This window comes from Micromonas commoda, chromosome 2 (genome assembly GCF_000090985.2).
Source record: "Micromonas commoda chromosome 2, complete sequence".
NCBI lineage: Eukaryota > Viridiplantae > Chlorophyta > Mamiellophyceae > Mamiellales > Mamiellaceae > Micromonas > Micromonas commoda.
Window position 1 is genome coordinate 1,702,627 of NC_013039.1, and position 26,959 is coordinate 1,729,585.

The following is a 26,959-nucleotide window of genomic DNA, read 5'->3' on the forward strand; positions in this document are numbered from 1 at the left end:
GGCGGCGGCCTCGGCGGCGGTCCACGTCGCCAGCGCGCTCGCGGTGGCCGCGCGGGTGCCCATCGCGATCGCCCGGTGCCCGCACCCGCGGCGCCTTTCCCTGTGTGAGCGCGCTGGGGCTGCCGTCGACGTTGTTCGTTCTCACCATTGGTGAAATGGTCAGATTCGAACTCACGCCCTTTCGGACGTTACCGTAATCGTAAACACACTGTAACTATGTAACTATTTGCATGTTTTCATTACACGAAGATACACCGTATTTCGTCTGAAATGCAAACGCGACCTCCGCGTGGATCCTCTCGCGGGCCGCGGGCGTTGCAATCACATCTCGATGGGGCGCGCCGACGAACACGCGCCGCTGCTCACCCGCGGGCGCGGGTCCCGGCTGGATAACCGCCTCGCGCTGTGGGGCGATAACAGCAACGTCAAGCGCGCGGGGTTCATCGCGACCCTCGCGCTCCTCGGCCTCGTCGCCCTCGTCGTGGTGCGTCCCCGGCGGTCGCCGCCCGTATCGGTTACTTTTTCTCGAACCCCGCGCGTGTGCCGCGCCTCGCGCCCCGCACCGTCCTTACCGTCCTTACCCATCTCTCCGTCGCGAACGCAAACGCAGGGCCGAACGTCGCACGTGAATCAGGTGAACAGCCTGAACCTCCGGCGCGAGTCCGCCGAGAAGCTCGCGTCGCGCAACAACGCGTACAGGGACGCGCGATGCTCCGTGTCGTGGATCGTGCACACCGGAGCTCTGTCGGGAGGCGCCGCGCTGGAGGAGACCGTGCGAGACCTGCAGCGCATCGCGGGAGTCGCCGCGAACAAGGAGTGGATGCCTGACGGGACGACGCGGATCAAGTACGGCGTCCCGCAGTTCCTCCAGGTGCCGTCGCTGCCCAAAGATTTCGACTTCGCCGCCAACCAGACGGGCGACGGCTCCTTCGACGCTCGCCTGTCCAGAACCATCCGCGAGCCCCTCCTGCGGGCCATCGACGCCGGCCACCGCGGGGCGTTCACCGTGTCCCACGGCGTGGACGCCCCGGGTCTGCTCACGATGGAGACGTTCGTGACCAACCTCCGGGCCGACCTCGACGACCGAAGATGCGACTTGGTCGTGGTAGCCGCCATCCGCGATCCGGTGGCGCACCGAGTGGGCGAGTGGATCCACGCGCACGCGCATGACCCCGACCTCTTCATCGACCGCGAGCTCACCACGGTGCTCACAAAGACCCCGGGGTTTCCGGTGGGCGAGGGTTCCGTGCTGTTCCCGCAGACGAGGGCGCTTTTGTTTGCGGGGGAACTCGCCAGCGCCGACGCTTCAAACGCGCTTCGCGAACGACTTTTGGCAACAGATAAAAACCCCGCACTCGCCGGCGTGGGCGCCAAGGAAGCCCTGGAGGCTTTCCAGTTCGTCGACGGCGTCGTCGCCGAGGTTGAGCGCCGCGCGGCGAACGATTCCCCGCACGCGACGCTCGCGGGCGTGCTCGACGCCAAAGACTCCCGCGGCGGCGCGCTCGCCGCGAGGTTCGACCTCGCCAAGTCGTTGCTCGCGAAGATCACCCAGCGGTTCGTCAACACCTTCGACGTCGTGCTCGTGACGAAATCGGACGAACACGAGGGCTTGCGCAGGCTCGCGGAGAAGCTGGACTGGCGCGCGGAGGCTTTGCGGGATCCGGCGACGGACCAATCGGTCGCGTTGGCGCGATCCATCGCCAAGAACGCGTCGCCCGATTTCGCGGATGGCGCGTTCAGGCGGGACCTGTCCGGTCTGCCGTTCGAGACGAGACGTGCGGTGAACCGGTGGGGCGAGCTCGACGGCGCTCTGTTCGTCGTCGCGGAGGCGCAGAAGGAACGGCTGAAAACGGTCGAAGACACGAACCGTCTCGGCGCGGCGGCGAACGGGGTGAGCGAGGAGGAGAGCGCGGCGCGCGAGGCGGCGACGCGACGAGCCTCGCCGGTGGAACTGTGCGGGGATGCGAAGCGTCGCGGCGTGACCGACGCCGCGGAGCTGGTGCGTCTGAGCTTCGAGAAGGAGGGCGGGTTGACGCACGTGGCGCGGGACTTACAGGCGAGGGTTAAAGACGGGAAGGGATGTTTCGACGGCGCGCTGCGATTCCTTCGGGAGACGGACGCGACGCCGGTGCCGGCGGAGGTTGTCCGCGCGGAGCGCGGCGGTTCGTATCACGCGGCGGCGGTGGTCTCGATGGAGGCGAGCATGCAGCCGGGGACGCCGAAAGAGGAGGCGTACCTCATCGCTCTCAAAAACAGAGCGTCGGCGCTCCGAGGCGTCAAAACGCGATGAAACGCGCGACTTGACTTGTAATAAATCGGAATCATTCGCCGAGGCGAGCGCCATCCGCCGTGCCCGCTCGTCCTAAACCCTGACCCCAACTAAACCGCGCCGTCCCCGCCCCCCCCCGCCGGCGTCGCGAGCGAAAACTGCGGCATCCACGCCCGCCGAAACTTCCCGCTCCCGTTGGGACCCGAGCAGTGCAGCACCTCCGCGGACATGAAGAGCACGTCCCCGGCGCGCATCGCCACACACCTCGCGCCCTTAAACGCGTGACGCCGCTCCTCCTCAGCCTCCACCGCGTCGAGTCCGTCCACGGCCGCGTCGCCGACCGCCAGTGCGTCGAGCGCGTCGAGCTCGTCGGGCGAGTGCTCGTACTCGGCGGATCTCGCGCGGTGCCCAACCGCCGCGCCGCCGCGCGGGTAAGGCAACACGCGCAACCCTCCGTTTGATTCGTCGACGTCGTCCAGGGCCGTCCACGCGGACAGGTAGGAGGAGGAGACGGGTGGCGGACAGGTGTCGGACGACGGACAGGTGGCAGAAGACGGACAGGTGTCGTCGCGGTATTGGCCGTCCCGGTGCCACGCGAACCGCGTTTTCCCGTCGCCCGCGCCGGGGGGCTTGACGATGTACTGATCGTTGAGCACGTGGACGCGCGGGTTTTGGTTCATGTGCGGGGTTTCACCGTCGTTCGATCCACTGCGCGACGGTTCGGACGTCGGTTCGACTTCCCCCGGCCGTGTGTCGTTTCGACTTCCCCCAGCCACCATGAGGCGCTCCGCCGTCGTCGCGAGACGTCCGAGGCACCGAGCGACGCATCCGACGTCGTTCGCGCCCGTAACGCCTTCCGTAACGCCTTCCGACGCGGGGGCTAGCTCGCACGGACGCACGTGGGGGAAGGATCGCGGGTCCTGCCGCCCGGTCGATCCTTCCGTCGGTCGCGTCGTACCGGGCGGTGGGGCGCAATCGCAGCAGCCGGCGATCTCGAACACGCACCCAAAGTCATCGCACATCCACGAAAACGCCGAGGCCCTCTCGGTCGGCGTCGCCCGGTCTCCTTTGCCTCCGCGGGGGAGTCTCGTCGGGTACTCGTCGCCGCCCCGTCTCGCGTAGTTGCGCAGCACGGCCCGACACTCTCTCGACATCGCCCCGAGCTCCCGCTCGTCGAAGCAGTCCCGCAACACGATGACGCCGTCGCGCTCGAAGCACGCCTTGATGCCGTCGAGGGACACTCGCTCGCCGTAGACGCTCTCCCATCCGACCCTCCCCCCGTTTCGCGGTCGTTTCTGGACGCGCGTACCGTCCACGCGTCGTGGATTGACAGCGCTGGACGCGACGCTCGACTCCAGTTCCGGCAAGGGCGCCTTCCGCTTGGTGGGCGCCTTCCGCTTGGTGGGCGCCAACTCGATCTGTCCGAGACTTTTCAAACGCTCGAACTCCGCTTCAATCTCGGCGTCGAGCACGTCGAGGCCGAGCGCGCGGTCCAGCTCGCGGTCCAGCTCGCGGTCCATCATGCGATAGATCGCGCTGATGATGTCCGGTTCGCCCTCCGTGGTCGTCGAGGGCGCGCGCGTCGTCCGATGCTTTTCAAAAGTTCCCGCCCGTCTCTTTTATCCGGGATCGCGAGCGGCAGCAGGCCAGTCACGATTTTGTTCCCCGAGCGGGCTTTTACACTGCACTAGTATTAGATTGACAACAGAGTTTCATGCACATCGCGCCGACGACGGACCCCGCGCGGAGCACGTCGACGGCGGGGAACGGTGACGCGACCGCCCCCGCACAGCACAGCCGAGTGACAGAGCTGCTGGGATAGGTCAAAATCAGATCGCGGCGCCAAAAATATGGCGACAAAATTTGACAAGCAGCGAGATCTGAAGCGTGCGCTCGGTCACTCGGCGGTGTGATGCGGCGACCGCCGCGTCTCTTCCCACATCATCTCACCCCGCATCTCATCACGCAGCCTCGGCGGCGGGCGTCGCGTCTTCAGCCTTGGCGTCGTCTCCTCCCTCGCCGTCCGCCTTGCCCTTGCGGCCGCGCCCTCGGCCGCCTCCTCGGCCGCCGCGGCTGTACGTCATGCGCCGAGGCGCGCCCTGGACGGTGGCGCCGTCGGGTCCGGTGACCTCGATCGCCTTGGTGCGGCCGTCGTCGCTCTTCTCGATGACGAACTCCACGGGCTCGTCCTGCGTTTTTCGTGGTGACGATGATCGTCAGTCAGTCTCGATCGTCTCAGTCGGGAATTACAGTTATTTCCGTCTGCCGGTTCGAGGAAAAAAAGTACGCTGCCCAGTCACGCACGGCACGTGTCGGGGAACGAATGAACCGCCGGGGGTTGGCCGGTCGACGCGCCCAACGTCCGACGCGATGGCGCTCGGGGCGTTGGCACCGGCGGGATCGTTCCGGGACACGCGCACGGATGCGATGGACGCGTGGTGGGGCGAGCGCGGGGGTCGGGGGGCGTCGACCGCGCGCGATCCCGCGCGGTCCTGGCGCGGAAAAAAAGCCCGGAAAAGGGACGCGACTGGCGGGGGAAATCCTTTGCCGGCGGGTCGCACCTCGCGCAGGGAGCGGAAGCCCTCGCTGTGGATGGCGGTCTGGTGCACGAAAATCTCGTCGGAGCCGTCGTCGGGGGTGATGAAGCCGAAGCCCTTCTGGGTGTTGAACCACTTGACCTGCGCGCGCGACGGGGAGGCCGGGGAGAGGTCAGGAGGCTCCGGGAAAATTCATCGATTCACGCGCCAGCGCGCCGGTGCGGTCGCATTCACCGTCATCCCGTAGATCGCCGCACGACGGCGGACGCGACGCGCGCGGGGTTGGGTCGGTCATCGAGCGCACCTTGCCGGTAACCTTGCCGGTCATTGTTGTTGCTGTTTCGCGGTGGGACTGCGGACCGGTCGGGATGAGAGCGTCGCGCGGACGCCTCGCGTTCTCGATGATTGTGTTTGTTAGCTTTCGCGGGCGAACGAGAGGGAAAAAAAATATCGGGCGCGCGATTTCGCCAGCGCGTCAACGATGGGGCGGATTCAAACCCTCGTTTCTGGTTCAGCGCGCTTCGTCGACGTCGTATGGATATCCAGTCTTAAAAATATTTTGATTGTCAACAACACGCGGGTGTTTCGCGCACCAGGTGGTGTTGAAACCAAACCATCGTTCGCTCGGCGGCACAGCGAACGGCGCGACCGACGCGCGAAGGCGCCGGTCGACGTCGGTGGGTGCGCATCGGGGCTGGGGTACCCTTCGTGTCGTGATCGCCGCCGCCGGTGGTGTCGATCCTCCGCGTCGGAGACGGCGCCGTCGCCGGTGAGCCGACGCGCGCGTCTCGCGTTTGGCTGGCAGCACCACCGCGGACGGAGAGATCGCGGGAGAGGGGCGACGCGCGTCGTGTCGGTCGGGGCGCCATGAGCTGGGCTCAGAGCCTGTGGAAGCAGTACGATCCGATCAATCGGATCATGTTCCCGGCGCAGGGTCGCGCCGCATCCTACGACGTCAAAGGTACGCCGCCGAGCCCGCCGCGTCGGCGCCTCGGTCCGCGACACCCGCACCCGCCCATCGTCCAGGTGCCGCTCGAAAACAAGACGGACGCGAGACGCCCTCCCTGACCGTCCCAAACACCCTTCAAACTCCCTCGTCGTCCCTCCCTCCGCAGGCAAGCCCTTCGTGGGTGAGCTCCAGGTCCGCGACGTCGTGTACAAGACCATCGTCGTGCACATGCCCGTGCACGTCCCGGGAGGCATGTGCGCGCCCCCCGTCCGCATCGACGTCCCGTGCATGATCGTGCTCCGAGCCGATCTCGGCACGGTGGACCCGAACACACGGCGCAAATCCAACAGGTGCCGCGCGCGATGCACCGTCGTGTACCTCCACGGAAACGGCACCGACATCGGCGGCGTCGCCGAGGAGGCCAAGGCGCTGTCGCGGGACCTCGAGTGCCACGTCGTCGTTCCGGTGCGTTTATTTTAATTTCTGTATGGGCAAATAGAATGACGATGTGTTTTTTTTTAACAAAACAGGAGTACCCCGGATACGGCCTCGCGGGCGGTAGCGCCAACGAGGACTCCGTCGACGCGGCGACGCACGCGGGATGCCGCGTCGCGACGGAGTGCCTCGGGACCCCGCTGGAGAGGCTCATCGTGTACGGGCGATCGGTGGGCACCGGCCCGGCGGCGGCGGCGGCGGCGAGGATGAGCTATAGGAACAAACCGCCGTGCGCTCTGGTGCTGCACTCGCCGTACACGAGCATCCGGGATTACGCGACGGAGAAGGCGGGGGCGGCGTTGGGGGCGCTGCTCGTGTCGGAGCGATGGCCCACGAAGCGGAACCTGGCGCGGGTGAGGTGCCCCATCCTGCTCATACACGGCGACAGGGACGAGGTGAGTTTATTTTAATCTTTGTAACCCACACGGGCAATTAGAATGACGTGGTTTTTTGTTCATCACAGGTGATACCGTTCAGGCACAGCGCGCGGCTGAAACGGGAGAGCAAGGGGTACAAGGCGCCGTGCCACCTCCACGTGCAGAAGGGGGGCGCGCACAACGATTTCGACTTTTTCGGCGACGTGCTCGATCCGCTGGCGATGTTCCTGAGGCGACACGAGCGCGGGCCGTGGACGCGGGGCGGCGGGGAGGCGCCGGAGATGGGTCTGGACCTGAGGGATATTCCGTCGAGAGTCGCCGCGTTTGGACCGGGGGACGTGGACGAGTATCCCTTCGCGTCCGCGGACAAGGAAAACTGATCGATCGAACGAACGACAAGTGCCCGTCGCGCGTGTAACAACACAACACCTGATTCTTTGATTACTCCTTCGCTCGAGGCTCTCGCCCGATTCTTTCGTCAGTCTACTCTTTCCCTCGCGCTCCGAGGCTCTCATCGGCCAGATCGTCACGCGTTGAAGAGACCGAAGCGGGGCGGGGGCAAAGGGGACTGCGCGAACCCCCGGGCGGGGGAGACGCCGTCGTGACTTCCCCCGTGACGTTCGCCCCTCGCCAGCAGCAGCGTCGGCGGCTCGCCGGCGTTCGCGGGCACCGCCGCCAGCAGCGTGTCCCTCGTCCGCCTGATCAGCCCCTTGAGTCTCCCGCCGTCGCCAAACCCTCCGGCGTCGCCGAAGCCGACGTGGAGGTCCGAGGTTGGCGACAGGTCCAAGTCGGCGAGCGCGGCGATTGCCGGCGCGAGAATCGCGGAGAGCTCGGCGATCTCCCCGGGGGCGTACGCCCCGCCGCCGACGACGGTTCGTGTTCCCGCACCGTAACGGTCGTAACGGTCGTCATGGTCCCTGAACGCGCTGCCGACGCCGCCGCCTCGGTTGAAGCCGCCTCCGAGGTTGGGCGAATCGCTCGTGCCGAACCCACCCGCGGGCGTCGTCGAATTCGCCCCTCCTCCGATTTGAGGCGCCCAGAGCCGGCCCAGGATGAGCTCCAGCGACGACGCGCACGTGTGCGACAGCACGCGCACCGCGCGCTCCCTCGCCGCCACCGACGCCGCCGCCGCGCTCGCCTCGGCGGCGCCCGAGTGCGGAAACGCGCCCCCGTTTTGCGCCGCCGCAGCCGCCGCCGCCGCCGCCAGCTCGGCGCCGCCCACGAAACCGCCGAAGGCGTCGGCGGCGACGGCGCGAGCCGCGCCGGCGCCACCGTCCGCCGCGAGCCTCCGCAGGATCCGCGCTCGCTGCCTCACCTCCGCGACGAGCTCCTCGCTCAGCCTCGCGACGAGCGAGGCGAAACTCGCGAGCGTCGGTCGCGGTCGCGGCGACGCGTCGACTCCGAGATTGTCGTTTTTGGGTTCGAGCGCGGGAAAGCGATCGCATCGGCCTTGCTCCGCCAGCGCGAGCTGCGTCGACACCAACGCGGCGCGAACCGCGCGGTGCGAGCGCTCCATCCTCGCCGCGGCCGCCGCGGCGGGTACCGGCGGCAGCCCGCCCGTCGCGCCGTTCGTTGCGGCGTCGGCGGAAAGTCTCCCGGAGCCGATTGGGTCGATTGAATCTCGAGCCCCGCCGATGTGTTGAAATTTCCGTCTCGCGCGTTCGGTCGCGAGGCGGCGGGCAATTTCCGCGTGCGACGTCGACGCCGACGGCGATCCCTCCGGTGACGCGGCGGCGATGAAGGCGTCGTACTTGCCGTCACCCGCGATGAGCCTCGCGGTGAGGGCGTCCAGCGCCGGGACAAACTCGTCGACGACGGCGTACGTCTTCGTGTCGTCGCCGCCGCCGCTTCCGGGGGGTTTCCGGCGAGTCGTCGCGAGCCTCGCGACGAGCGTGACGGCCGCCTCCAGCTCGGCGAGGTCCGACAGGTGCGCGTGGCGGACCCTGTCGGACAGAATCCTGGAAATCACCAACCTGTGCGCTTCCAGAAACGCCACCCCGGACGCGTGCACGTCACCGTCGTCGGCGAGCGCGTTGACCAGAGTTCCCGCCAGCCGAAGCGCGGGGACGAGAACCGCGTGGTGCCGCGCGCGGGGCAAGGGAAGGGGCGCGATGGGCGAATACGGGTCGCCGCTGCTGAATGAATGCGCGTGGTGCGTGAGTCCGAAGGAGCTCGCTCCACCGTCGGCCATCGAGCCGTCGTTCGGGTCACCCGAGGCGTTGGGGTTGGCGTTCTCGTCCGTCTCGAAGCCTCCGGAGACGCCGCCGCCGCCGTCGAAACCGTCGAATTCGCCAAACGACGACCCGTTCTGGCCGTACGGAGTCCCGTTGCGGCGAGCGTCGGCGGCGACGGCGGCGGCGTCGCCCGGGCCGTCCGCGACGTACGCGTCGATGGCGCGGCAGTTTGTCAGCGCCGCCATCGCGCCCGCCGCGGCGAGCGCGCGGGCCCCGCCGCCGGGCAACTGCGCGAGGCGCAGGAGGAGCGAGAGATCGGCTCGAAGCGACGCGATCGCCGCCGCCGCGGCGCGCGTCGGCAGAATCAAGTCGGGAAGCGACGCGCGCTCGACGCGCGCGAGGCACGCGCGGACGATGCCGCTGCGCGCCAACGCCTGGCCGAGCGCGCCGACGACGGGGTCCGGCGTCTGGTGGGCGCCGCCGGTTGGAGTTCCGACCGAGGTTTCGGTAAAGGCGGACTTGACGCCAAACGCGTCCGCGTTGCCGGACACGGCGCCGGCGCGAAACGCGGATCCGACGACCGCGCCCCCCCCCGGCGTGGCGATTCCTGTTCCGAACGACGCGCCGGCGGGGGTCCCGGGAACCGTTTCTTGTCGTAACGGACGCGACGGTTCACGGCTCGCCACGACCGTCGCCGCGACGAGCGCCTCCACCGCCGAAGTCGCCACCGCTCTCAGCCGCTCATCCGCACCTTCCGACGCGTCGACGACGTCCCGCGCGATGAGCTCCACGAGGGGACCGGCGTCGCGGCGGATCAGCGCGGACGTGGACGCCTCCAGCTCGTTCTGCTCCGCGGCGGCGTTCAGCGCCCGGTCGACGTCCGAATTAACCGCAGCGTCCGAGTCGGACGGTCCCGCGCCACCCGCCCGCGCGGCGGCGAGCACCGAACCCGGGAGCTGCGCCGCCCTCGCGGGGCGCACGTACCGCAGAAACGAGAGCAGCGCGGCGTAAAGGTTGGCGCGAACCTCCGGGTCGCCGGGGGAATCTGAACCGCCACCGCCGCCGCTCGAACCGTACCCGAAAGCGGCGTCGAATGAGTTTGTCCTCGGTTTTAAAAGCGCGGCGAGCAACGCGCGAAGCAGCGCCTTGCACCGCGTGGCGGGCAGCGGCGGACGCTCGAGATCGCCGCCGGGCGGGCTTCCGAACATGGTTCGCGCGAGCGTCGATATCCCGGCGCCCGGGGGCCCGCCCCCGATGGCGTCGGCGTCCGCCGTGGACCGAAGTTCCCCAAAGGAACTGTTCAAACCCGGAAGGGACCCCCCCCCGCCGCCGCCGCCGCCGCGAGCGGCGGCGCGAAGTCGCGCCATGAGCGTCGCGGCGAGCCTCGCGAGCGGCACGTGGCGCGCGTCCCACCAATCGACGCCCCCGCCCCCGTCGGGGTTCGAACCGGCGACCCTCTGTTGGTCCGCGAGGGTATCCCGCGCCAGCTGCGCCAACACGCCGTCGCCGAGGCGGCACAGAATCTCCTGCGGGTCGAACCCCGCCCCGGTGAGTTGACCGCTCGGACTAAACCCTCCGTGTCCGTCAAACGCGCCAACAGAGGGGAGGCAGCGGGAGGCGCAGACGGCGACGAGCTCGGACCACGCGGACACCGCGTGGACGTGCGCGGCGTGCTCCTCCACGGACGCGTTAAAGGCGCGCGCCATTCGCACCGCGACTTGCACCGCCTCCTTGTGAACGTTTTCCCTCGCGCGATCCGCGTCGTCGAATCCGCCGCCGCCAGCTGTGCCGCCCATGGTAGGTGCTCGCGACATCGAGACGCGCCTGGACGCTTCCAGAAGCCTCGCGCCCAACGCCCGCACCCCGATCACCGCGTCCCCGCGCGCCGTCACCTCCAACACCCCGCCCGCGTCCGACGGCCTTCGGTCGGAGAGCAATTCGAGCACGCCGAGCTCGCGCTGCGTAGCCGCGACGTCCGAGGTGATCCGGCACGCACGCGCGCATTCGCGTGCAGCCGCGAGCGGAGGCGTCGGCGGCGGTGGGAGCGTGGCGAGGAGCTCGAGCGCCGCCATCCTCGGCCGCTCCACCGAGGAGGACCCAGGCACAGACTCGCCGAGCTCGGAATCACCGAGGGATAAGACGACTCGCGTAAGCTGCGCGGCGAGGGGCGGCAGATCGTCCACCGAAGCCGCCGGGAACGACCCCGGCGGCGGCGCGGTCGCGTCCAGAACCAACGCGGCGGTTCGCATGATCCACGAGCGGTAGTGCGCGGACGCCGCGCGCCTGGAATAGGTCCCGGGTTCGAATCCGGCGTCGTCCGTCGGCGGCGAACATGACAGCGCGTCGGCCAGGAGCGTCGGCAGACGCTGCGCCGCGCCGGGGGCGCCGGGGGGCCAGTTCTGGAGCAACCCGATCGCGCTCGCGCTCGTCACCTCGTTCGCGGCGAGTTCGAACACCAGGCGCGCGGCGAGCTCGGGCGCCTCGCAGTGACCCGCGCCCCTTTCGCCCATCCCGCCGGCGTTGAAACCGTTGAAACCGCCGCCGTTGAAACCGTTGAAACCGCCGGGTGCCTCGAGCCCGCCGCTGCCCTCGCGCGCCGCCACAACCCCCGGGGGGTACGCCTCCATCACCTCCAGCAGCACCGTCAGGCAGTTAAACTCGCCGTCGAACGGGCGCAGCACGCTATTCTCCACCTCCCCGTCCACGTCGAAACCGAGCAAGAGGTGCGTCGCGGATGGCGCGGGCGCGGAGAGGTTCTCGAGGAGGACGTCGAGGACGAGGGACCCGGCGCGGGAGACGACGTCGGCGAGGGAGTCGTCGGACGCCGTCGGATTCGAACCCGGGACCGTCGGGTCCCCGACCGGCGGCGGTGCCAACGTCGCCAGCTCCAGCACGCTCGCGCAGCCCCGCACCAGCCCGACGCGGGCGTCCCTCGGGAGCAAGTCGACGAGCCGCGGCGTCCGACTGGCAATCTCGGCGAAAATCTTGAGCGACGCGAGCGCCAGCGCGGGGTTGTGGCGGTACGAGACGTACCCGATCGCCGCCGCGCACTGGGACGCGTCGCGGAGCATCACCTGGTCGAGCGGCGAGTGAAAGGCGCCGAGGGAGGCTCCATCGTCGGTTCCGCCGAACCCGCCGCCTGTGTTGACGCGACGCCCGGTTTGGTCGACGGCTCGCTCTCTCATCGCGTCCACGCACTGCTTGTCCATCGCGAGCGCCGCCGCCACGCACTCCAGGCACGCGAGCACGCACCCCTCGAGCGCCTCGCCGTGCGCGCACGGACGCTCCGCGGCGAGGTAGTCGGCGCCCACGGAGAGCACCGCGAGGATCCCGCGAAACGTCACGCCGTCGGAGAGGAAATCGACCATGAGGTCCCGCCCCGGGGCGTACGCGTCCAACCCCGTCTGAGCAAAGTCGGTCGCGCCGACGTCCGCGTTCGCGCCGTAGTAAGGGGATTGACCTGGCGCCGCGCCGTACGGGTTAGGGTTAGGGTTTAGGTTCGATCCGTACTGGTTCGATCCGGACGAGTTGGTCGGGTCAAACGCGGGGTCAACCACCCCGGACCAACCCCGGGCGTACTTGTCCTCCTCGGGCGCCCTCGCGAACAGTTCCAGCTGTAACCGGAAGTGATTCACCGCGTCCCTGGCCAGCTGCCACCGCTCCGTCTGGCTCCTGTGCTGCCTGTGCCGAAGATTGCCAAAAACGTTTTCGCGGATGAACCGAAACGCAGTCGCGGACCCCCGCCCGCTCCCTGCGCTCGGTCCCGCGCCAACACCCATCGTCTCTTGAATCAACTCGTTCACCATCCGGACGTACGCCGCCGCGTGCGGGTACGTCCGCGACCTCGCCTCGCCGTGCACGAATTCCCAGTTGACGTCCGAGCCCGGGACGCACAGCTGGTTCTGGAGCGTGGCGGCGCGAGACGCGTCGCGAAGCATCTGGGCGTAATACGAGTGCTGCTGCCTGGCGGCTGCGGCGGCGCCGTAGCCCCCGCCGCCGTTCGGGATGGCCAAGTTGTGTAGCGAGTGTGCGTGCGACGTGTCCCTCGCTCCGTACGGCGATCCCGTACCGTGGTGGGGGGATCGCGGGTCGGTCATCAAGGGGGATCGGACATCGGCGAAATTGGGCGAAATCGGGTTGGAGGAGGACCCGAGCGCCCCGCGCTCCGCCACCTCGCGCTCCAACCGCGCCCACGCGTCCGCGGACGCGCGCGCGGATCCCCGCCCCGTGGACGCGACGGCGTCCAGGATGGCCGCCTTGAGCTTCGCCGGAACCGGGCACGAGTGCAGCGCCGTCAGCGCGTCGAGTAAAGAGAAGCCGTATCGCCCCTCCAGCCACTGCGTCCACGCGGACGCCTCCCCGGGCGGCGCGGCGCGCAGGAGCGACGCGAGCAGGCCGAGGTACGCGGAGAGGCCCTGGACGTCAGCCTCGGGCATCTCGCGCTCCCGAGAAAAGGCGGCGGCGTACGGGTTGGGCCCACCCGCGTTTCCGTAACCGCCCCGGAAGCCTCCCCCGCCGCCGTAACCGCCGTAACCGCCAGCCTCCGCGGCGGATCGCTCGTTCTCCTCGAGCTCCTGCGGGGTGTCGCCCCCGAACTGGAACCGCCTGTTGTAACCCACCAGCGCGCCGACGAAGGAGTCCCAGGTGACGCACGAACCCGGTAAGGGGTGTCGCATCCGAGACCAAATCTGGGAGGCACCCTCGGGGCCCGTGCCAGCCACCGCCGCCATGAGTCCCACGACGCCCACGAGGGACTCCACCGAGTGTTCCCACTCGACGATGGCGTCGAGGAAGCCCGGAAGAACGTCGGCGGCGGCGGCGGGCAGGTCGGGAGCCTGCGAGTAAACCTCGGAGAGCAACCCGCACAGCGCCGTCAGCGGCGCCTCCCGCGACGCGTCCTCCTCCTCCTTCTGCAGCCTCAACCGCTCCTCCTCCTCCTCCCGCTGGCGCTGAAGCTCGGCGTCCGTCTCGAACAGGCTGTTGCTCTCCCAGTGCTCGAGCGCGGCGCGTTCGCGCTCCACCTGCTGCTGCGTGGGCGCGGGAACAACCGCGGCTAACGCTTCTCCGACTGCCGGATTTTTGAGCATGTGCGCGATAGCCCTGCGAATCACCGCGTGCACGAGGTCGAGGTAACTCCGCCGGGAAACGTCCGCGTCGTCCTGGAACGCGCAGGTGCACAGCATGGCGCGCGCCGCGGTCAGAGCCCCGGCGTCCGCCGCGACGGAGGCGGCGACGTCGGCGTCTTTCCTGCCCAAATCCAGCCCCGTCAGCGCGCAAGCCAGTCGGCAAAACTCCAAAACTCCGATCGTCATCTGCGACACGCGCTCCTCCTCTTCCTCGTCCGCGGACTTGTCCCCGCCCGGCGGCAGGGCGCCCGCGTCGTTTGGGCCCATCATTCCCGGCGCGTTGCCGCCGCCGAAAAAATGGGCGTCGTTTTGCCCGTATTGCCCGTGCGTACGCCGAACATTGCCCACGTTGCCCGCGCCGCCGCTAAAACCGCCGCCGAACGTAGCCGCCGACCCGTAAGCCGCCTGGCCCGGGACCGCGAACGGAGATCCGTACGCCGCGCCCGCCTGCTGCTGCTGCTGCTGCTGCCAAGGTTGCTGCTGCCCGTCGAATCCGAAGCGGTCCCGTTGGTCCCGTTGGCTCTGGTTGAGAAATGGGTAGTCTCCGAGCGCTCGAAGGGGATCAATCTTGACGGGCGCGGACCCGCCCGCTCGCTCGTTCGCGTCGTCCACAGCCTTCTGCAGCGCTGCGGACGCAGCCTCGACGACCTGCGCGTACGATTGGGGGGCGCCGTTCGTTGCTGAACCACCGTTCGAACCGCCGTTCGGGGTGACGGCGGCGACGGCGGCGAGGGCGATCGCGAGCGCCGCCGGGAGGTCCTCCTGGACCGACGCGGGAAGATCCGCAATCGTCGGAGGGCTCGCGCCGCCCGGGACCCCGGAGTACTCGTCGAATGCGCCACCGACCGCGAAGAGCTCCTGGGCGGCGGCGGCCTGCGCCCGTCCCGCGTCCAGCGAACGCGCGCGAGCGTCGGCGCACGCCCTCGCCACCGTCGGCGTCGCCACCTCGGCGAAGAGCTCCATCACCGCCTTGGCGTCCGTCGCGGACAGCGCGGCTCCGCCCGCCCCGGGGGTATCATCCGGACCGTCGCCGGATCGAACCCCGGTGGCGACGATCGCGTGGTACAGGCACTCGGCCACCACCCGGCGCTCGTTCGCGAGCCACTCCGCGCGTCTGCACAGTCGGCCCCTCTCGTCTTCGACGAGCTCCAGCCGCGCCGTCGCCGCGAACGGGTCGTTCACAGCTGTGTTCACAGCTGTGTGCGCGACGATTGCCCCCGCGGGTTGCCCGGGTTGCTGCGCTTGAACGACTCCCCCCCCGGGTTGGTGCGACGTCGGCTGGGCGCCGAAGATGCCTGGCGCGCCGAAGGGTTGCGTGGGCTGCGTGGGCGCCAGCGAGAGCGGGTTCGCCGGCTGGGAACCCGGCTGCGCAGCCGCGGTCGCGCCAAACAAACCCGGCTGCGAGGACGCGCCAAAGCCGGCAAAGGCTCCGCCCCCGGGCGTCGTGGCGGTCCCGCCCGGGGTTTGTATGAAGCTCGGCGCGGTCCCGGCCGCGGGTGGGATCGAACCCGGGACCGCGGGGTTCGGGTTATGAGCGCTCGCCGGGGTTGGGTAGGATCCCGGCGCGGGTTTGCGCAGGATCTCGACGAGCGCGCCCACCAGCGTGGCTCCGCCGCTCGCGCTCTCGCCCGATAGGAGGTCCTGCGCGTACTCGTCGATCTCCGCGGCCAGCGCGGGATGCCCCGCGACGTTGCCCTCGTCGTCGATCGCGAACGCCTCCGGGGACGAGCGCTGGCGCAGGATGCGAAGCAGGGCCTCGGCCCTCGACGTGCGGTCGCGGAGGTGGATGCCGGCCGCGGACCTCGCGCAGTCGTCGGGTCGCGCGCCGCCGCGCACCGCGCGGACCAGCAGTCGCACACAGTACTTCTCGTTGAGATCGAACGCGTCGCTGCGGGTGATTTCGGGTACGGGCGTGGGGTCAGGGTGGTCGGCGGCGAGAGCGTGAGCGAGGGGGGAATTTGAAAAAGATGGGGTTTGTGGTTAGTTGGGCACGCCACGCGATGACGCGCGCGGCCTCGTCCCGACGACGGACGATCCTCATCCGACGCGATTCTCACCTCAACACGAGCGCGTTCTCGACGTCGGCGCCGCCCAGGTTCAGCTTCTGCCCCGGCGTCAGCTCCACCGCCCGCGACTGCACCGCGGCGCGGTCCTCCGGATTACGCCCGGGGAACTCGAGCAGGTTGACGAGCGCGCTCCGCGATGCCTTCAGCGCGGCGCGGCACTCCTCGAGCTCCACGTCGCTCATTCCCCCGTCCCGGTCCAGCGCCTGGACCGCGCGCAGCAGCGCGGCGGGCTCCGAATCCTCGTCGGCCATCGTGCTACCGGGCCGGTGGGAGGGGGAGACGGGCGAGATCTCTGCAGGTGGCGAGACTTGTACTCGTAAACTCGGTGAGGGCTCGGACGGCGAGCGACGGGGCGGGAAAATAACTGTACAGCCATACGCGGAAGATGGTAAATTGTAAAGGCAAAAACAGCCGAGTTTTGCCAAATTTTATGTCAGCGATCGCGGCACTCGTCAAAAAAAATTCGCCAAAAATGAGAATGCCCGCTGGACCCACCGCGGTCAGACTCGTTTGGGAAAACCCTATTTTCCCGACGGAACTCCCGACGGGGATCCCTTTATCGACCGCGCCCTACGGACGTCGGCTAGTTAGCAAAGATGGTCAAGTACGCTCGTGAACCCGAGGACGCGACCAAGTCGTGCAAGGCTCGCGGCAGCGACCTTCGCGTCCACTTCAAGAACATGCGCGAGACCGCCATGGCCATCAAGAAGATGGGCCTCGAGCAGGCGAAGGCGTACCTCGAGGACGTGATCGCCATGCGCCGCTGCGTCGTCTTCCGCCGCTTCTGCGGCGGCGTCGGCCGCACCGCGCAGGCCAAGAACGAGGGCTCCACCAACGGCCAGGGCAGGTGGCCCAAGAAGTCCGCGGAGATGCTGCTCGGCATCCTCAAGAACGCCGAGTCTAACGCCGAGGTGCGCTATTCCTCCCTCTCGCTCTCCGCTCCGAGCGGGATTTTTTACCGATGGTCGGGGACCGTCGGGGGGCGCGGGCGCGCGGGGCGACGATCTTTCGCGTCGTCGAAGGACTCGCGCGTGATCAGTTGCGATCATTGATCTCACGCCGCGCGCGAGATCCGCGTGGCACCCGCCCCGCGCGCGTCGTCCCCGCGCCTTTGCCAGCCGCGCCCACCAGGGTTTTCGGGGTTTCCCACCCCCGGCCGCCTGTTTTCCATCCGTATGCGCATTCAGTCACAGCTCGAGGAGGGAAAAAAACTCACCAACCCAACCCCAAACTTGCGCTCGTCATCGAACAGGTCAAGGGACTGGACGTCGAGGCTCTCTCCGTCACCCACATCCAGGTGAACCGCGCCATCCAGCAGCGCCGCCGCACCTACCGCGCGCACGGTCGCATCAACCCCTACATGTCCAGCCCATGCCACGTCGAGCTCGTCCTCTCGGAGAAGGTTGAGAGCGTGAAGAGGGAGGAGGATGTCGAGGGCCGCGGCCCCAAGGTGACCCGCAAGCAGGCCGCGCGTCTCCGCATCAAGAACGGCTCCACCAACGCCTAAACCTTCGAGTACTTGATGTCCGGCGTGACTACCACATGGGGGGGATCGCAGCTCGGGTGAGAAAGTTGGCAGCACTTAGTTAGGACTGTTTGATTTGTCAACCGAGGGGCGAAAACAATTTGAAAACTCGCGTATGAGTAGTGTCGTCAAACACCCTCTACCGCGGGTACTAGTCCTTCAGCTAGAGGAAGAGGCTGTCGGCGAATACTATGTCGCGCTTGACCAGATTCTGGCACTCCTCGAACTTGTCCCGCAAACCCGTGTCGCCGATGATCGCCATCGCGCCCTTGAGCTGCCACAGCACCTCGTTGATCCTCCGGATCGATCGCACCACCGAACCCTCGTACATGCCCCGCGGCGCAACCTTCATGCACGTCTCGAACTTGGTCCCCTTGGCCCACTCCCTGCACAGCTCCATCATCTCGGGCCTGAACGAGTTCATAAAGTCGTTCACGGACGTGTCGAGAACCTTGCACTCCGACATCTGCTTCCCCACGGATTGCGCGGCGATGCGCACGCGCTCGTACGCGTCTTTGCACTCTTCGGACATTTTTATATCCTTCGGGTCCTTTCCGGCGGTGCCCACGCGTTCGGTGAGGGCCGCGACGACGGCGACGCACATCTCCAACGACAACTCCTTGAACAACCCGTCGAACACCAGCTCGGTGGTCACCAAGGCGTCCGCGCTGGTGATCTCGCACGCCACCTGACCCTTCATGGCGACGACGCCGTCCTCGTTTGTGTGATTTAGGCGCCTGAGCACCCGCTGCATGTACCTCAGGTCGTCCTTGTGAATCATGCCCTGCGCCGCCTTTAAGGCTCGCTTCGCCACCTTATGACGCAAGCCCAGCTCGCGGCGTCTCGCGAAGAGCTTGACCTTGTCCTCGAGGTCCGGCGAGCCGTGCAGAGGGTGTCGCGTCGTCATCGCCTCGAGAGCCTCGATCCTTCGCTTGAGTTTCCGAAAGTTGTCCTGGTCAATCTTCATGTCCGACTCGGGATCGAGCATCGGAACCCCGTCGGGGAACCGCTTGACCACCTCGTTCATCGCCCGCTGCACCCGCATCCTGCTCTCGATGCTCACCAGCTCCTTGGGCGTGTATATGCGCACGGAGGACAGCGAATCCACCTGGGACAGCGGCACCTGCACCACCCTCGGCTCCAGATCCCTCGACGCGCCCGTCCACTCGTCCTCTTCCCCCTCCAACGGCGCCTTACCGTCCCAGTTCATCGGACGCACGCGGAAGCGCCCGAGGTTTCCCTTGCGGGGCCGCCTCGCGTCGTGCGGCTGCTCCTCGATGTTGAGCACGACGTCGACCAGGTACTCGGCGCCGTCCCTCTCGTGCTTGACGACGACCCCCCACTCGGCGGTGACCGAGGAGGCGGCGAGCTGGGCGACGCCGCCGTCCTCGCCCGCGCGCGCCGCCTCCTCCGCGATCTGCCGCGGGTCCCGCGCGCACACCTTGACGCACCGGCCAACCTGAAGGAACTGGAGGGCGTTATCGGGGTGATTCAGCCAACCCCTTCGTTCGCCGCGCAGCACGGAGAGCGTGTCGCGCAGGTTAACGTATTCCTCAACCTTCGCCTCGTCGGGCACGACGACCGCATCCCGCGCCGCCGCCAGCTGGGCGCACTTCAACTCGAGCTTGGGAATGTCCCGATCGGTCTGGAATTGCTTGAACGACCGCTTGATGAGCCGTTCGCATTCCTCGCCCCCCTCCATTCGCATCAGGTTCAGCAGCATCGGATAGTGCAGCCTAAACGCCGAGTTGAGAGGGTCGGACCTGCCGTGGAGCATGCCCTTGGCGATCTGCGGGTCCATGCGTTCGTCCATCATCAGCACGACGAGGCCGCGGTCGTCCAGGCCGCGTCGTCCCGCGCGTCCGGACATCTGAACGTACTCCCCGGAAGATATCCATCGGTATCCAAACTCTGCTCCATCGTACTTCCGCGGCGCCGTGAAGACCACAGACCTGCACGGCATGTTGAGCCCCGTGGACATCGTCTCCGTGGCAATGAGCACCTTGATGAGCCCCTCCTGGAACAGAATCTCGATCACCTCCTTGAGCACCGGCAGCAGACCGGAGTGGTGAAACCCGATTCCTCTCTTGACCATGGGGAGTATCTTCACCACCTGCGGCAAGTTCTGGTCCTCCGGCGAGAGCTGCGCGATGGACGCCTCGAATATGGCGTCGATCATGCTCTTCTCCGTGTCGCTGTTGAGGTCCAATCGGTCCAACGCCTTCGCCTGCTCCTCGATCATCTTCTTGTCGAACGTGAACACGATGCACGGGTCGTAGTTCTTGTCCGCGATCATCTTCACGATTTTGTAAACCTCGAGGTGCTTCATCTCCTCCCCCTTACCCTTGCCGTCGCCGCTTCCGCCGCCGCCCGTCTCCGTCCTGTTCGCGGTTTTGTTCGCCGCGTACCCGTCCGACGCGGGGGCGATGGCGTTGATCGCCTTGAGGAAGTTATCCTGCCTGAACTTGTTGTCACGGTCGAACGACAGGTAGATGCCGTCGCCGCCCTTGGGGAAGATGTAATGCTCGAGGGGCGTCGGGCGATAGTCCGTGTACACGAGATGGCACGGGTGGCTGTGCGTCTTGACGATCCACTCGGCGAACTCCTTGGCGTTGGGGATCGTCGCCGAGAGGAACACGTATCGCACGGCGTCCGGAAGGAAGTGAACCGTCTCTTCCCAGACGACGCCGCGCTCGAAATCTCGCATGTAATGAATCTCGTCGAAGATGACCCAACCAACCTCGCGCATGACCTCGCCGCCGCGGTACAGCATCGAGCGAAGCACCTCCGTGGTCATGACGAGACACGACGCGGTCTCGTTGATGACGGTGTCGCCGGTCATCAGGCCCACGTCGCCGAACTCGTCCTTGAGCTCCCTGAACTTCTGGTTGGAGAGCGCCTTGAGCGGGGACGTGTAGACGACGCGCTGGCCGTCTCGAAGCGCCATCGCGATGGCGTACTCGGCCACGACGGTCTTCCCCGCGGAAGTGTGCGCGGCGACCATCACGCTCTCGCCCTGCTCCATCACCTCGACCGATTTCTGCTGGAACGTGTCCAGTCGGAAGGGGTACACCTTGGCGGGATTCTTCTCGTCGTAGACGCGCGCGTTGGGATCGGGCGCCCAACCCGGCGGGCGGACGACGTCGTGGAGACATCCGTGCGCCGCGGCGTGCGCGGGGGGTATGCGCGTCCCCCCCGCGGCGAGCACGGCCTCGATGTCGTTCTTCGCCTCCTCCAGCTCGATCTTCGTCCCAGACTTGAGCAGCGCCTCGACCTTGTCCACCTCCTCGTCGAAGAAAGCGGCGCCCGCCGCGGCGGCATGGGGGTCGACGGCGACGGCGGCGGACGCGTCGCCGTCGGTCTTTGACCGCTTCGCGTGCGGGAGGAGGGCGGCGCCGAGGTCTCCGACGTTCGGCACGAGCTCACCTCGCTTCGTGCCCGACATCCTCGGCCGACGCGCGCGCGGAGAGCGACGCAGTGGCGCTCACCGCCGCCGCCCACCACCGCGAGCCCGGAGCTGAGTGCTTCTTCACAGGCGAGCAGTTCGGATGGTTACTTGTTTCGGATCAAATAGGCAAATAGAAAGTCAAATCACAAACAGGAGATATCTACAGTGTGCGTTTCCGTTGGTTCACGCGGAACCCGGCAGGAACTGACGAAAAGCAAAAAGTGCCGTTCATCTCGGCTCCAAGGCTACTCCCTCCGCCCCCGCACGCGCGCCCTCAGACTCACGCGGCGCGCGATGGCATCGGCCGAGGGCGAGTGGGCGGAGTACTTCCGCGCCAGCGCGCTCGTCTACGATGCGGTCGAGTGCCTGGACCGGATAGGCGGCCTCGACGACCCCCCGGGAGCGCCTCGCCTGGACGAAGCCGAGGATGAGCACGTGTTCGGCATGGCGCTGCGTTACCACGCCGCGCACGTGGCCAAGCGCGTCGCCGCCGCGCGACGCGAGAGCGCGGCGGCGGCCGTTTCGCACGCCGGCGACGGTGCGAGCGGCAGCGGGGGGGCGCGCGCCGCCCGCGAGGGGGCCTCCCTCGGGCGGAGGCTGGGGTACCTGCCGCGGCAGTTGGACGAGATTGAACTGGACCACGGGCGACGCGTCACCGTTCCCGTCGACGACGACGACGACGACGCGAGGGTGGTGGCGCTGACGCGTTACATGCGCCAGCTCCCAAAGCTCGAGCTCCACGCGCACCTCAACGGGTGCGTTCGGGATTCCACCCTGCTCGACCGCGCGGAGGCGGTGGCGCGCGCGGCGGAGGATGACGAAGCTCCCGCGCGCACGGATGGGGAGTCGACCGCCGAGGACGAGAACGACCGAACCGGCGCGAACAAAACCCCGAAACCGCCGCCCAAACCACCGCGGAAGACGGCGGCGGACGTGCGCGCGTTGCTCGCCAAGCCCGACGGCAAGGGACGGCCGCTCCAGCGATGCTTCGACCTCTTTGCCGCCATCCACGACCTCTGCACCGACCACGAGTCCCTGCGCAGGATCGCCGCGGAGGCGACGATGGACTTCGCGAGGGACGGCGTGGTGTACCTGGAGCTGCGAACCACGCCCAAGTGCGTCCCGCGCAGGAACGTGACCAAGGCTTCGTACTGCGCCGCGGTGCTCGACGGCTTGGCGCTCGGTAAGAAGCTCGCCGACGATTATTGGCGACGACGACAACAGGCGGGGAGCAACAACAACGAGGGGGAAACGTGCTCGTCGTCCAATTCGTCGTCCAACGCATCGTCGTTTGAATCGTTCGCCATCTGCGCCAGGCTCATACTGAGCGTCGACCGGCGGGAGACGCCGGAGGAGGCTGTCAAGACGGTGAAGCTCGCGGCGTTTCTGAGGGACGTGGGTTTAGATGTGTGCGGCGTCGACCTCTCCGGAAACCCCGCACTGGGGCACTGGAAGTCGTTCGAACCCGCGCTGCGCCTGGCGCGCCACCTGAAGCTTCCGGTGACGCTGCACTGCGGGGAGATCCACGGGACGGGCGCGGAGGAGGCGGCGATGATCGCGTTCGCGCCCGAGCGGTTCGGGCATTGCGTGCAAACGTCTCGCGACCCCGAGCGTTGGCTCGCGCTTCGCCGATCGGAGATTCCCATCGAGATTTGCGTCTCCAGCAACGTCGTCACCGACAGCGTCCCGCACGACGAAAATTGCGACGGCGGGTGGGTGAGCCGAGCCCGAAGGCACCACGTCGGGCAAGTGCACGCCGTCGGCCATCCTTCAATCGTATGCACCGACGATCCCGGAGTCTTCGAGACGACGCTCTCGCGCGAGTACGCCCTGTGCGCCGTGGCGTTCGACCTGAGCGACGACGACGTGAGGGAGCTGGTGACCGCCTCGGTGCGGCACGCGTTCATGACGGACGCGCACGACGACCCGTTCGCGTCCACGGCCATGCGGGTCAAGCGGCGGGTGATGCGGGACGTCGCGAATTGGCGGGGTTTCCCGGGGGGTTCGAAACGCAGCGCGAGGAGCGCGAACGGGAGTTGGCTGACGTCCCGGCTCATGCGGCGGATACGTCAGGTGGGACGTACGCTTTCCACGTCGCTCTCGAGGTCAAACTCGCCGGTTCCGAGCCCCAGTGCGGAGATTCGGTACGCGGACGACGACGAAGACGACGACGACAAGGCAGGCGCTTTCGAATACGAGAGAACTGCGATTGGATTTTTGGCGTCGGCTCTCGTCGGCGGCGGCGTCGCGGCGGTCACGTGCCGGCTGTGTCTCAAACTTTAAAGAGAGTCACATGTAGTCTTATAGCGGCTAACGTTAATCAAGGGGAGTTTAAGAGATTTGGACCCCGCCGCCCCCTCACGAGACGGCGCAGCAACCCGATCGGCCACGCGCTCCCCCGCCATTCGATTCGTTCCTCTTCTTCGTCGCGTCCCGCCGTCTCATGCACGCGTCCACCGCGGCGTCGAAGACCGCGCCGAGGTTATCCTGCGTCAGCGCGCTGCACTCCACGTAACACTCCGCGCCGATCCGTTTCCCCAGCGCCTCCCCCTCCCTCGCCGCGACGCACGCCGATCCGTGTCCTTGGTGCGCAGATCCACCCATGCGCAGATCCAGCTTGGTGCCCACCAAGACGACTGGCGCTCCCGGCGCCTTGGCGCGAAGCTCCTTGATCCACCGTTTGCTGACGTTCTCCATGCTCGGCCTCGACGTCAGGTCGAACGCTAGTATGAACCCGTCCGCCTTGTCGTAGGACAGGGGGCGGTACTGGGCGTACTCCTCCTGACCCGCGGTGTCCCAGAGCCCGAGGCTGACCACTTTGCCGCCGTAAGGGACATTCACCGCGTAGTTGTCGAACACCGTGGCCATGTAGTCGGTGGGAAACGTGTTCGTGGTGTAGCAGAGGAGCATGGAGGTCTTGCCCACGGCGCCGTCGCCCACGACGACGACCTTCATCGGGACGTACATCTCCTCCTTGGTCTCCGGCGCCGCGTACTTGTCTGCGCGTGGCGCGTGATTTTTTGGACGAGCGGTGAGATGATGTTTGACGAGGACGGGGCCGAGCGAGGGTCCCGGCGCGGGCCGGGCGGAGGGAACGCCCCGAGACGCGAAGGGCTGGCGACGCATCGAGGGCGAATCGCATGGATTGGGGAACGGGACGGGTGGACGCACCCATGGTTCACTCGAGTCGCGGCTCACGCGGCGCGATCTCACGCGGGAGACGAGTGATTCCTCCATCCGCCTACGGGATAGTTCTGCGATTCCTTCCTGTCCGCGAACACGCCGCTCTCGTTCACTCCGGGCGCGCGCAATGAGCCGGCGTCGCAAGCACGTGCGCAACCTCGTGGACGAGGCGCTGCCCGAGCTCACCGAGGGCGACGAGGTCTGCAGGGTGACCGAGCTGCGGGGCGGCAACCAGGTCGAGGTGCGCATCTCCCGCGCCTCTCCCGCGCGCACCGCCGCCGCCGCCGCCCGTCCCGGCCTCCCCATCCCCATCTCCCTCCCCACCGCCTCACCCGCACGTCTCGAATCCCCACCCGCGACGCGCAGGTCGAGAAGGCGGACGGCGCGTCGACGCTTATTCGCATCCCCGCCAAGTTCTCGAAGGTGCTGTGGGTGCGCAAGGGCACGCACGTCCTCGCGCACATCGAGCCGAACCTCCCGGACGACGTCAAGGTGACGGGGGAGTTGCTCAGGGTGTTGTACAAGGCTCAGATCCGAGAGATGAGGAAGGACGGGACGTGGCCGCGAGCGTTCGACGATTTAAACGACGACGCGATGGACGACGACGTCGCGGACGGCGGGGGGGCGCACGGGGTGGACGTCCAGCGGGGAGCGTTGGAGGGGCTGTCCATCGGGGCCGATGGGAGCGGCGGGGGGGACGATTGGAGCGACGACGACGACGACGATTTGCCGCCGCTCGCCGAGAACCGGAATAGGAGGCCGCTCCGAAGGGAGGTACAGTCCAGCTCCGAGAGCGAGGACGGGGAGGAGAACACAGAGGGCGACGACAGCTCCGACGAGGAGTGAGTGAAAGAATCCGCCCCTATTCGAACGCGCGGTGTGTCATCGCGCTGCGACGTGTCAACAGATGTGTCAATTAATCATCCCAACAGCCGGTTCTCCTCCGCCTCGCGCTTGCGCGTCACCGCGTGTTGCACGCACCTGTCCACCTCGACGCCGACCCTCCGCGCGCTCCCGACGACGTCGTCACCGCTCACCTCGACCACCGCGTTGGGCAGCTTCGTGAGCTTCCCGGAGATTGGAAACTTGGGCGGCGCGCCCTCGCCGCCGCGACCGCGGTGGATGCCCAACACCAGGCACTGGCTCGGGTCCAACCGCGCATCCCCGACGGTGGAGAAGGCTTCGTGCCATCGCTCGAGCTCGGGCTCCTTCCCCTCCTCGTCCGGATCGTACACCACGATGAGCCCGTCCATGTCCAGCGCCATCGCCGGGAAGCACTGCGAGTAGGCCTCGAAGTCGCCGGAGCAGTCGCGGAGCTGCACGTTGACCGCGATGCCGCCCGGACCGGTGCGCTCAACCTCCTGGATGCGCAAGCCTTTCGTGGGGTGATACCCGCGGTCGGCCGGGAGCTGCTCGGCGAGGAGCTTGCACAGAAGGGTCTTGCCGCCCTCCTGCGGTCCAACCACGCATATCTTCACCGTGCTCGTGGACATGCTACGGCGCGGGGGGAGGTGTGCGGGGCCTCGCGGTGCTATTTTGAATACGGGCACTCAGAAAGCGAAGAGTCATCAGATGTCAGCCCCCGGCCTTTTCGCCACGTCAGCCCGGCAGAACGAACGGCGCCGCGGTTCCGTCGCCGCCGCGCTCGCGTCGAGTGCCGTTCGGCGCATCGCCTCGTTTGTATCGTCGCCACGCCACTCGTCGATTCGTGTCGTCGCCGAGGATGTCGACCGCGCCGATGACGGCGCTTTCGCGCCCCCGCGCCTCCAACCGCCGCCCGTTCGATGCGCTGTCGACGCGGACGAAGAGCGCGCGCGCCGCCCGCTCGCGATGGGTCGCCGCGCGCGCCGCGGGCGACGCGAAGCCCAAGGCTAAGGTGGCCGTGTTTGTCTCCGGCGGCGGTAGCAACCTGCGCGCGCTGCACGCCGCCATGGAGGACGGCCGCGTCAACGCGGAGGTGGCGGTGGTGGTGAGCAACATCCCATCCTGCGGCGGCGTCGAGTGGAGCCGGGAACGGGGCATTCCCACCTTGACCTACCCGCCGAAGAAGGGCGAGGGTGAGTTCCACTGGCGCGCACGCATCGAACGAACGATACCCGCGCATCGAACCCGTCCCCCACACCCGCGCGCCGCACGCCCGAGCGCGTTCACCGCGACGCGACGTCAAACCCTCGATCCAAATCCAAATCCAAATCCAAAACCAAAACCAACAGTGTCACTGACCCAAATGATCCCCTCCTAATCGACCGCAAAAAACAGACGGCCTGACCCCGGACGCGCTCGTCGCGCAGCTTCGCGACGCCGGCGTGGGGTACGTACTCCTCGCGGGCTACCTCCGCCTCATCCCGCCGCAGCTGTGCCGAGCGTACGAGGACAAGATGCTCAACATCCATCCCGCGCTGCTCCCCGCGTTCGGGGGCAAGGGCATGCACGGGCACCACGTGCACGAGGCCGTCGTGGCGTCCGGCGTGAGGTTCACCGGCCCGACGGTGCACTTCGTCAACGAGGAGTTCGACAAGGGTAAGATCGTCGCGCAGAGGCACGTGCGAGTGGCGCCGAGCGACACACCCGACGACGTAGCCGCGAACGTCTTGCGTCTGGAGCACGAGGTGTTTTCGCACGTGGTTTCCGCGCTGGTGGACGGGCGGATACGGTTCAGGGACGGGGACGGCGTGCCGGTCATCGTGGGTGAGGACGGGACGGAGGAGTGAGTGGTGATGGAGGAGCGAGTGATCGGCGATGACCTTTTTGATCAGAGGCGACCTTCCATTTTATGTTATGAAAAAGGTTATGGGCTCTTTTTTGAACTC

The 26,959-nt window shown here is 67.6% G+C and overlaps 12 protein-coding genes across 12 annotated transcripts; 6 read left to right on the forward strand and 6 right to left on the reverse strand.

Moving 5' to 3' along the window:
• Positions 1–331: 331 nt before the first annotated feature.
• MICPUN_55725 (predicted protein) lies at positions 332–2,331 on the forward strand (the record flags this gene model as incomplete). The annotated part of the gene is made up of 2 exons (XM_002499744.1): positions 332–484; positions 611–2,331. 2 exons carry the CDS (start codon positions 332–334, stop codon positions 2,288–2,290), a joined length of 1,833 nt encoding a protein of 610 aa, XP_002499790.1. The 3' UTR covers positions 2,291–2,331.
• Positions 2,332–2,379: 48 nt separating this feature from the next.
• Positions 2,380–3,792, reverse strand: MICPUN_55724 (predicted protein; the record flags this gene model as incomplete). The annotated part of the gene is made up of 1 exon (XM_002500237.1): positions 2,380–3,792. One exon carries the CDS (start codon positions 3,790–3,792, stop codon positions 2,380–2,382), a length of 1,413 nt encoding a protein of 470 aa, XP_002500283.1.
• A 152-nt stretch (positions 3,793–3,944) lies between these two features.
• Positions 3,945–5,134, reverse strand: CSD (cold-shock DNA binding protein; the record flags this gene model as incomplete). Its single annotated transcript, XM_002500238.1, has 3 exons — positions 3,945–4,458; positions 4,831–4,947; positions 5,111–5,134. 3 exons carry the CDS (start codon positions 5,132–5,134, stop codon positions 4,231–4,233), a joined length of 369 nt encoding a protein of 122 aa, XP_002500284.1. The 3' UTR covers positions 3,945–4,230.
• A 539-nt stretch (positions 5,135–5,673) lies between these two features.
• Positions 5,674–7,068, forward strand: MICPUN_55722 (predicted protein; the record flags this gene model as incomplete). The annotated part of the gene is made up of 4 exons (XM_002499745.1): positions 5,674–5,767; positions 5,922–6,220; positions 6,286–6,645; positions 6,714–7,068. 4 exons carry the CDS (start codon positions 5,674–5,676, stop codon positions 7,005–7,007), a joined length of 1,047 nt encoding a protein of 348 aa, XP_002499791.1. The 3' UTR covers positions 7,008–7,068.
• An 85-nt stretch (positions 7,069–7,153) lies between these two features.
• Positions 7,154–16,244, reverse strand: MICPUN_55721 (predicted protein; the record flags this gene model as incomplete). The annotated part of the gene is made up of 2 exons (XM_002500239.1): positions 7,154–15,815; positions 15,985–16,244. The coding sequence occupies 2 exons, from the start codon at positions 16,242–16,244 to the stop codon at positions 7,154–7,156; spliced, it is 8,922 nt and encodes a 2,973-aa protein (XP_002500285.1).
• A 315-nt stretch (positions 16,245–16,559) lies between these two features.
• Positions 16,560–17,628, forward strand: MICPUN_93345 (predicted protein). Its single transcript, XM_002499746.1, has 2 exons — positions 16,560–16,904; positions 17,246–17,628. The coding sequence occupies exons 1-2, from the start codon at positions 16,590–16,592 to the stop codon at positions 17,498–17,500; spliced, it is 570 nt and encodes a 189-aa protein (XP_002499792.1). The 5' UTR covers positions 16,560–16,589; the 3' UTR covers positions 17,501–17,628.
• Positions 17,629–17,681: 53 nt separating this feature from the next.
• Positions 17,682–20,963, reverse strand: MICPUN_78446 (predicted protein; the record flags this gene model as incomplete). Its single annotated transcript, XM_002500240.1, has 3 exons — positions 17,682–18,842; positions 18,960–19,875; positions 19,927–20,963. 3 exons carry the CDS (start codon positions 20,961–20,963, stop codon positions 17,682–17,684), a joined length of 3,114 nt encoding a protein of 1,037 aa, XP_002500286.1.
• Positions 20,964–21,668: 705 nt separating this feature from the next.
• Positions 21,669–22,875, forward strand: MICPUN_69678 (predicted protein; the record flags this gene model as incomplete). Its single annotated transcript, XM_002499747.1, has 3 exons — positions 21,669–21,761; positions 21,888–22,127; positions 22,212–22,875. Coding segments are annotated over 3 exons (997 nt in total), but the record flags the coding sequence as incomplete, so codon positions are not given.
• A 449-nt stretch (positions 22,876–23,324) lies between these two features.
• On the reverse strand, positions 23,325–23,921 carry MICPUN_78493 (predicted protein; the record flags this gene model as incomplete). The annotated part of the gene is made up of 1 exon (XM_002500241.1): positions 23,325–23,921. One exon carries the CDS (start codon positions 23,919–23,921, stop codon positions 23,325–23,327), a length of 597 nt encoding a protein of 198 aa, XP_002500287.1.
• A 355-nt stretch (positions 23,922–24,276) lies between these two features.
• Positions 24,277–24,995, forward strand: MICPUN_79123 (predicted protein; the record flags this gene model as incomplete). The annotated part of the gene is made up of 2 exons (XM_002499748.1): positions 24,277–24,390; positions 24,516–24,995. 2 exons carry the CDS (start codon positions 24,277–24,279, stop codon positions 24,993–24,995), a joined length of 594 nt encoding a protein of 197 aa, XP_002499794.1.
• A 74-nt stretch (positions 24,996–25,069) lies between these two features.
• On the reverse strand, positions 25,070–25,642 carry MICPUN_55715 (predicted protein; the record flags this gene model as incomplete). The annotated part of the gene is made up of 1 exon (XM_002500242.1): positions 25,070–25,642. One exon carries the CDS (start codon positions 25,640–25,642, stop codon positions 25,070–25,072), a length of 573 nt encoding a protein of 190 aa, XP_002500288.1.
• Positions 25,643–25,872: 230 nt separating this feature from the next.
• Positions 25,873–26,860, forward strand: MICPUN_55714 (phosphoribosylglycinamide formyltransferase; the record flags this gene model as incomplete). The annotated part of the gene is made up of 2 exons (XM_002499749.1): positions 25,873–26,206; positions 26,409–26,860. The coding sequence occupies 2 exons, from the start codon at positions 25,873–25,875 to the stop codon at positions 26,858–26,860; spliced, it is 786 nt and encodes a 261-aa protein (XP_002499795.1).
• Between the last annotated feature and the right edge of the window lie 99 nt (positions 26,861–26,959).

Coding starts and splice junctions, on each gene's coding strand:
- MICPUN_93345 (XM_002499746.1), top strand. CDS start 16,590: ATGGTCAAGTACGCTCGTGAACCCGAGGACGCGACCAAGTCGTGCAAG. Junction 16,905..17,245: donor ACGCCGAGTCTAACGCCGAG/GTGCGCTATTCC, acceptor GTCATCGAACAG/GTCAAGGGACTGGACGTCGA.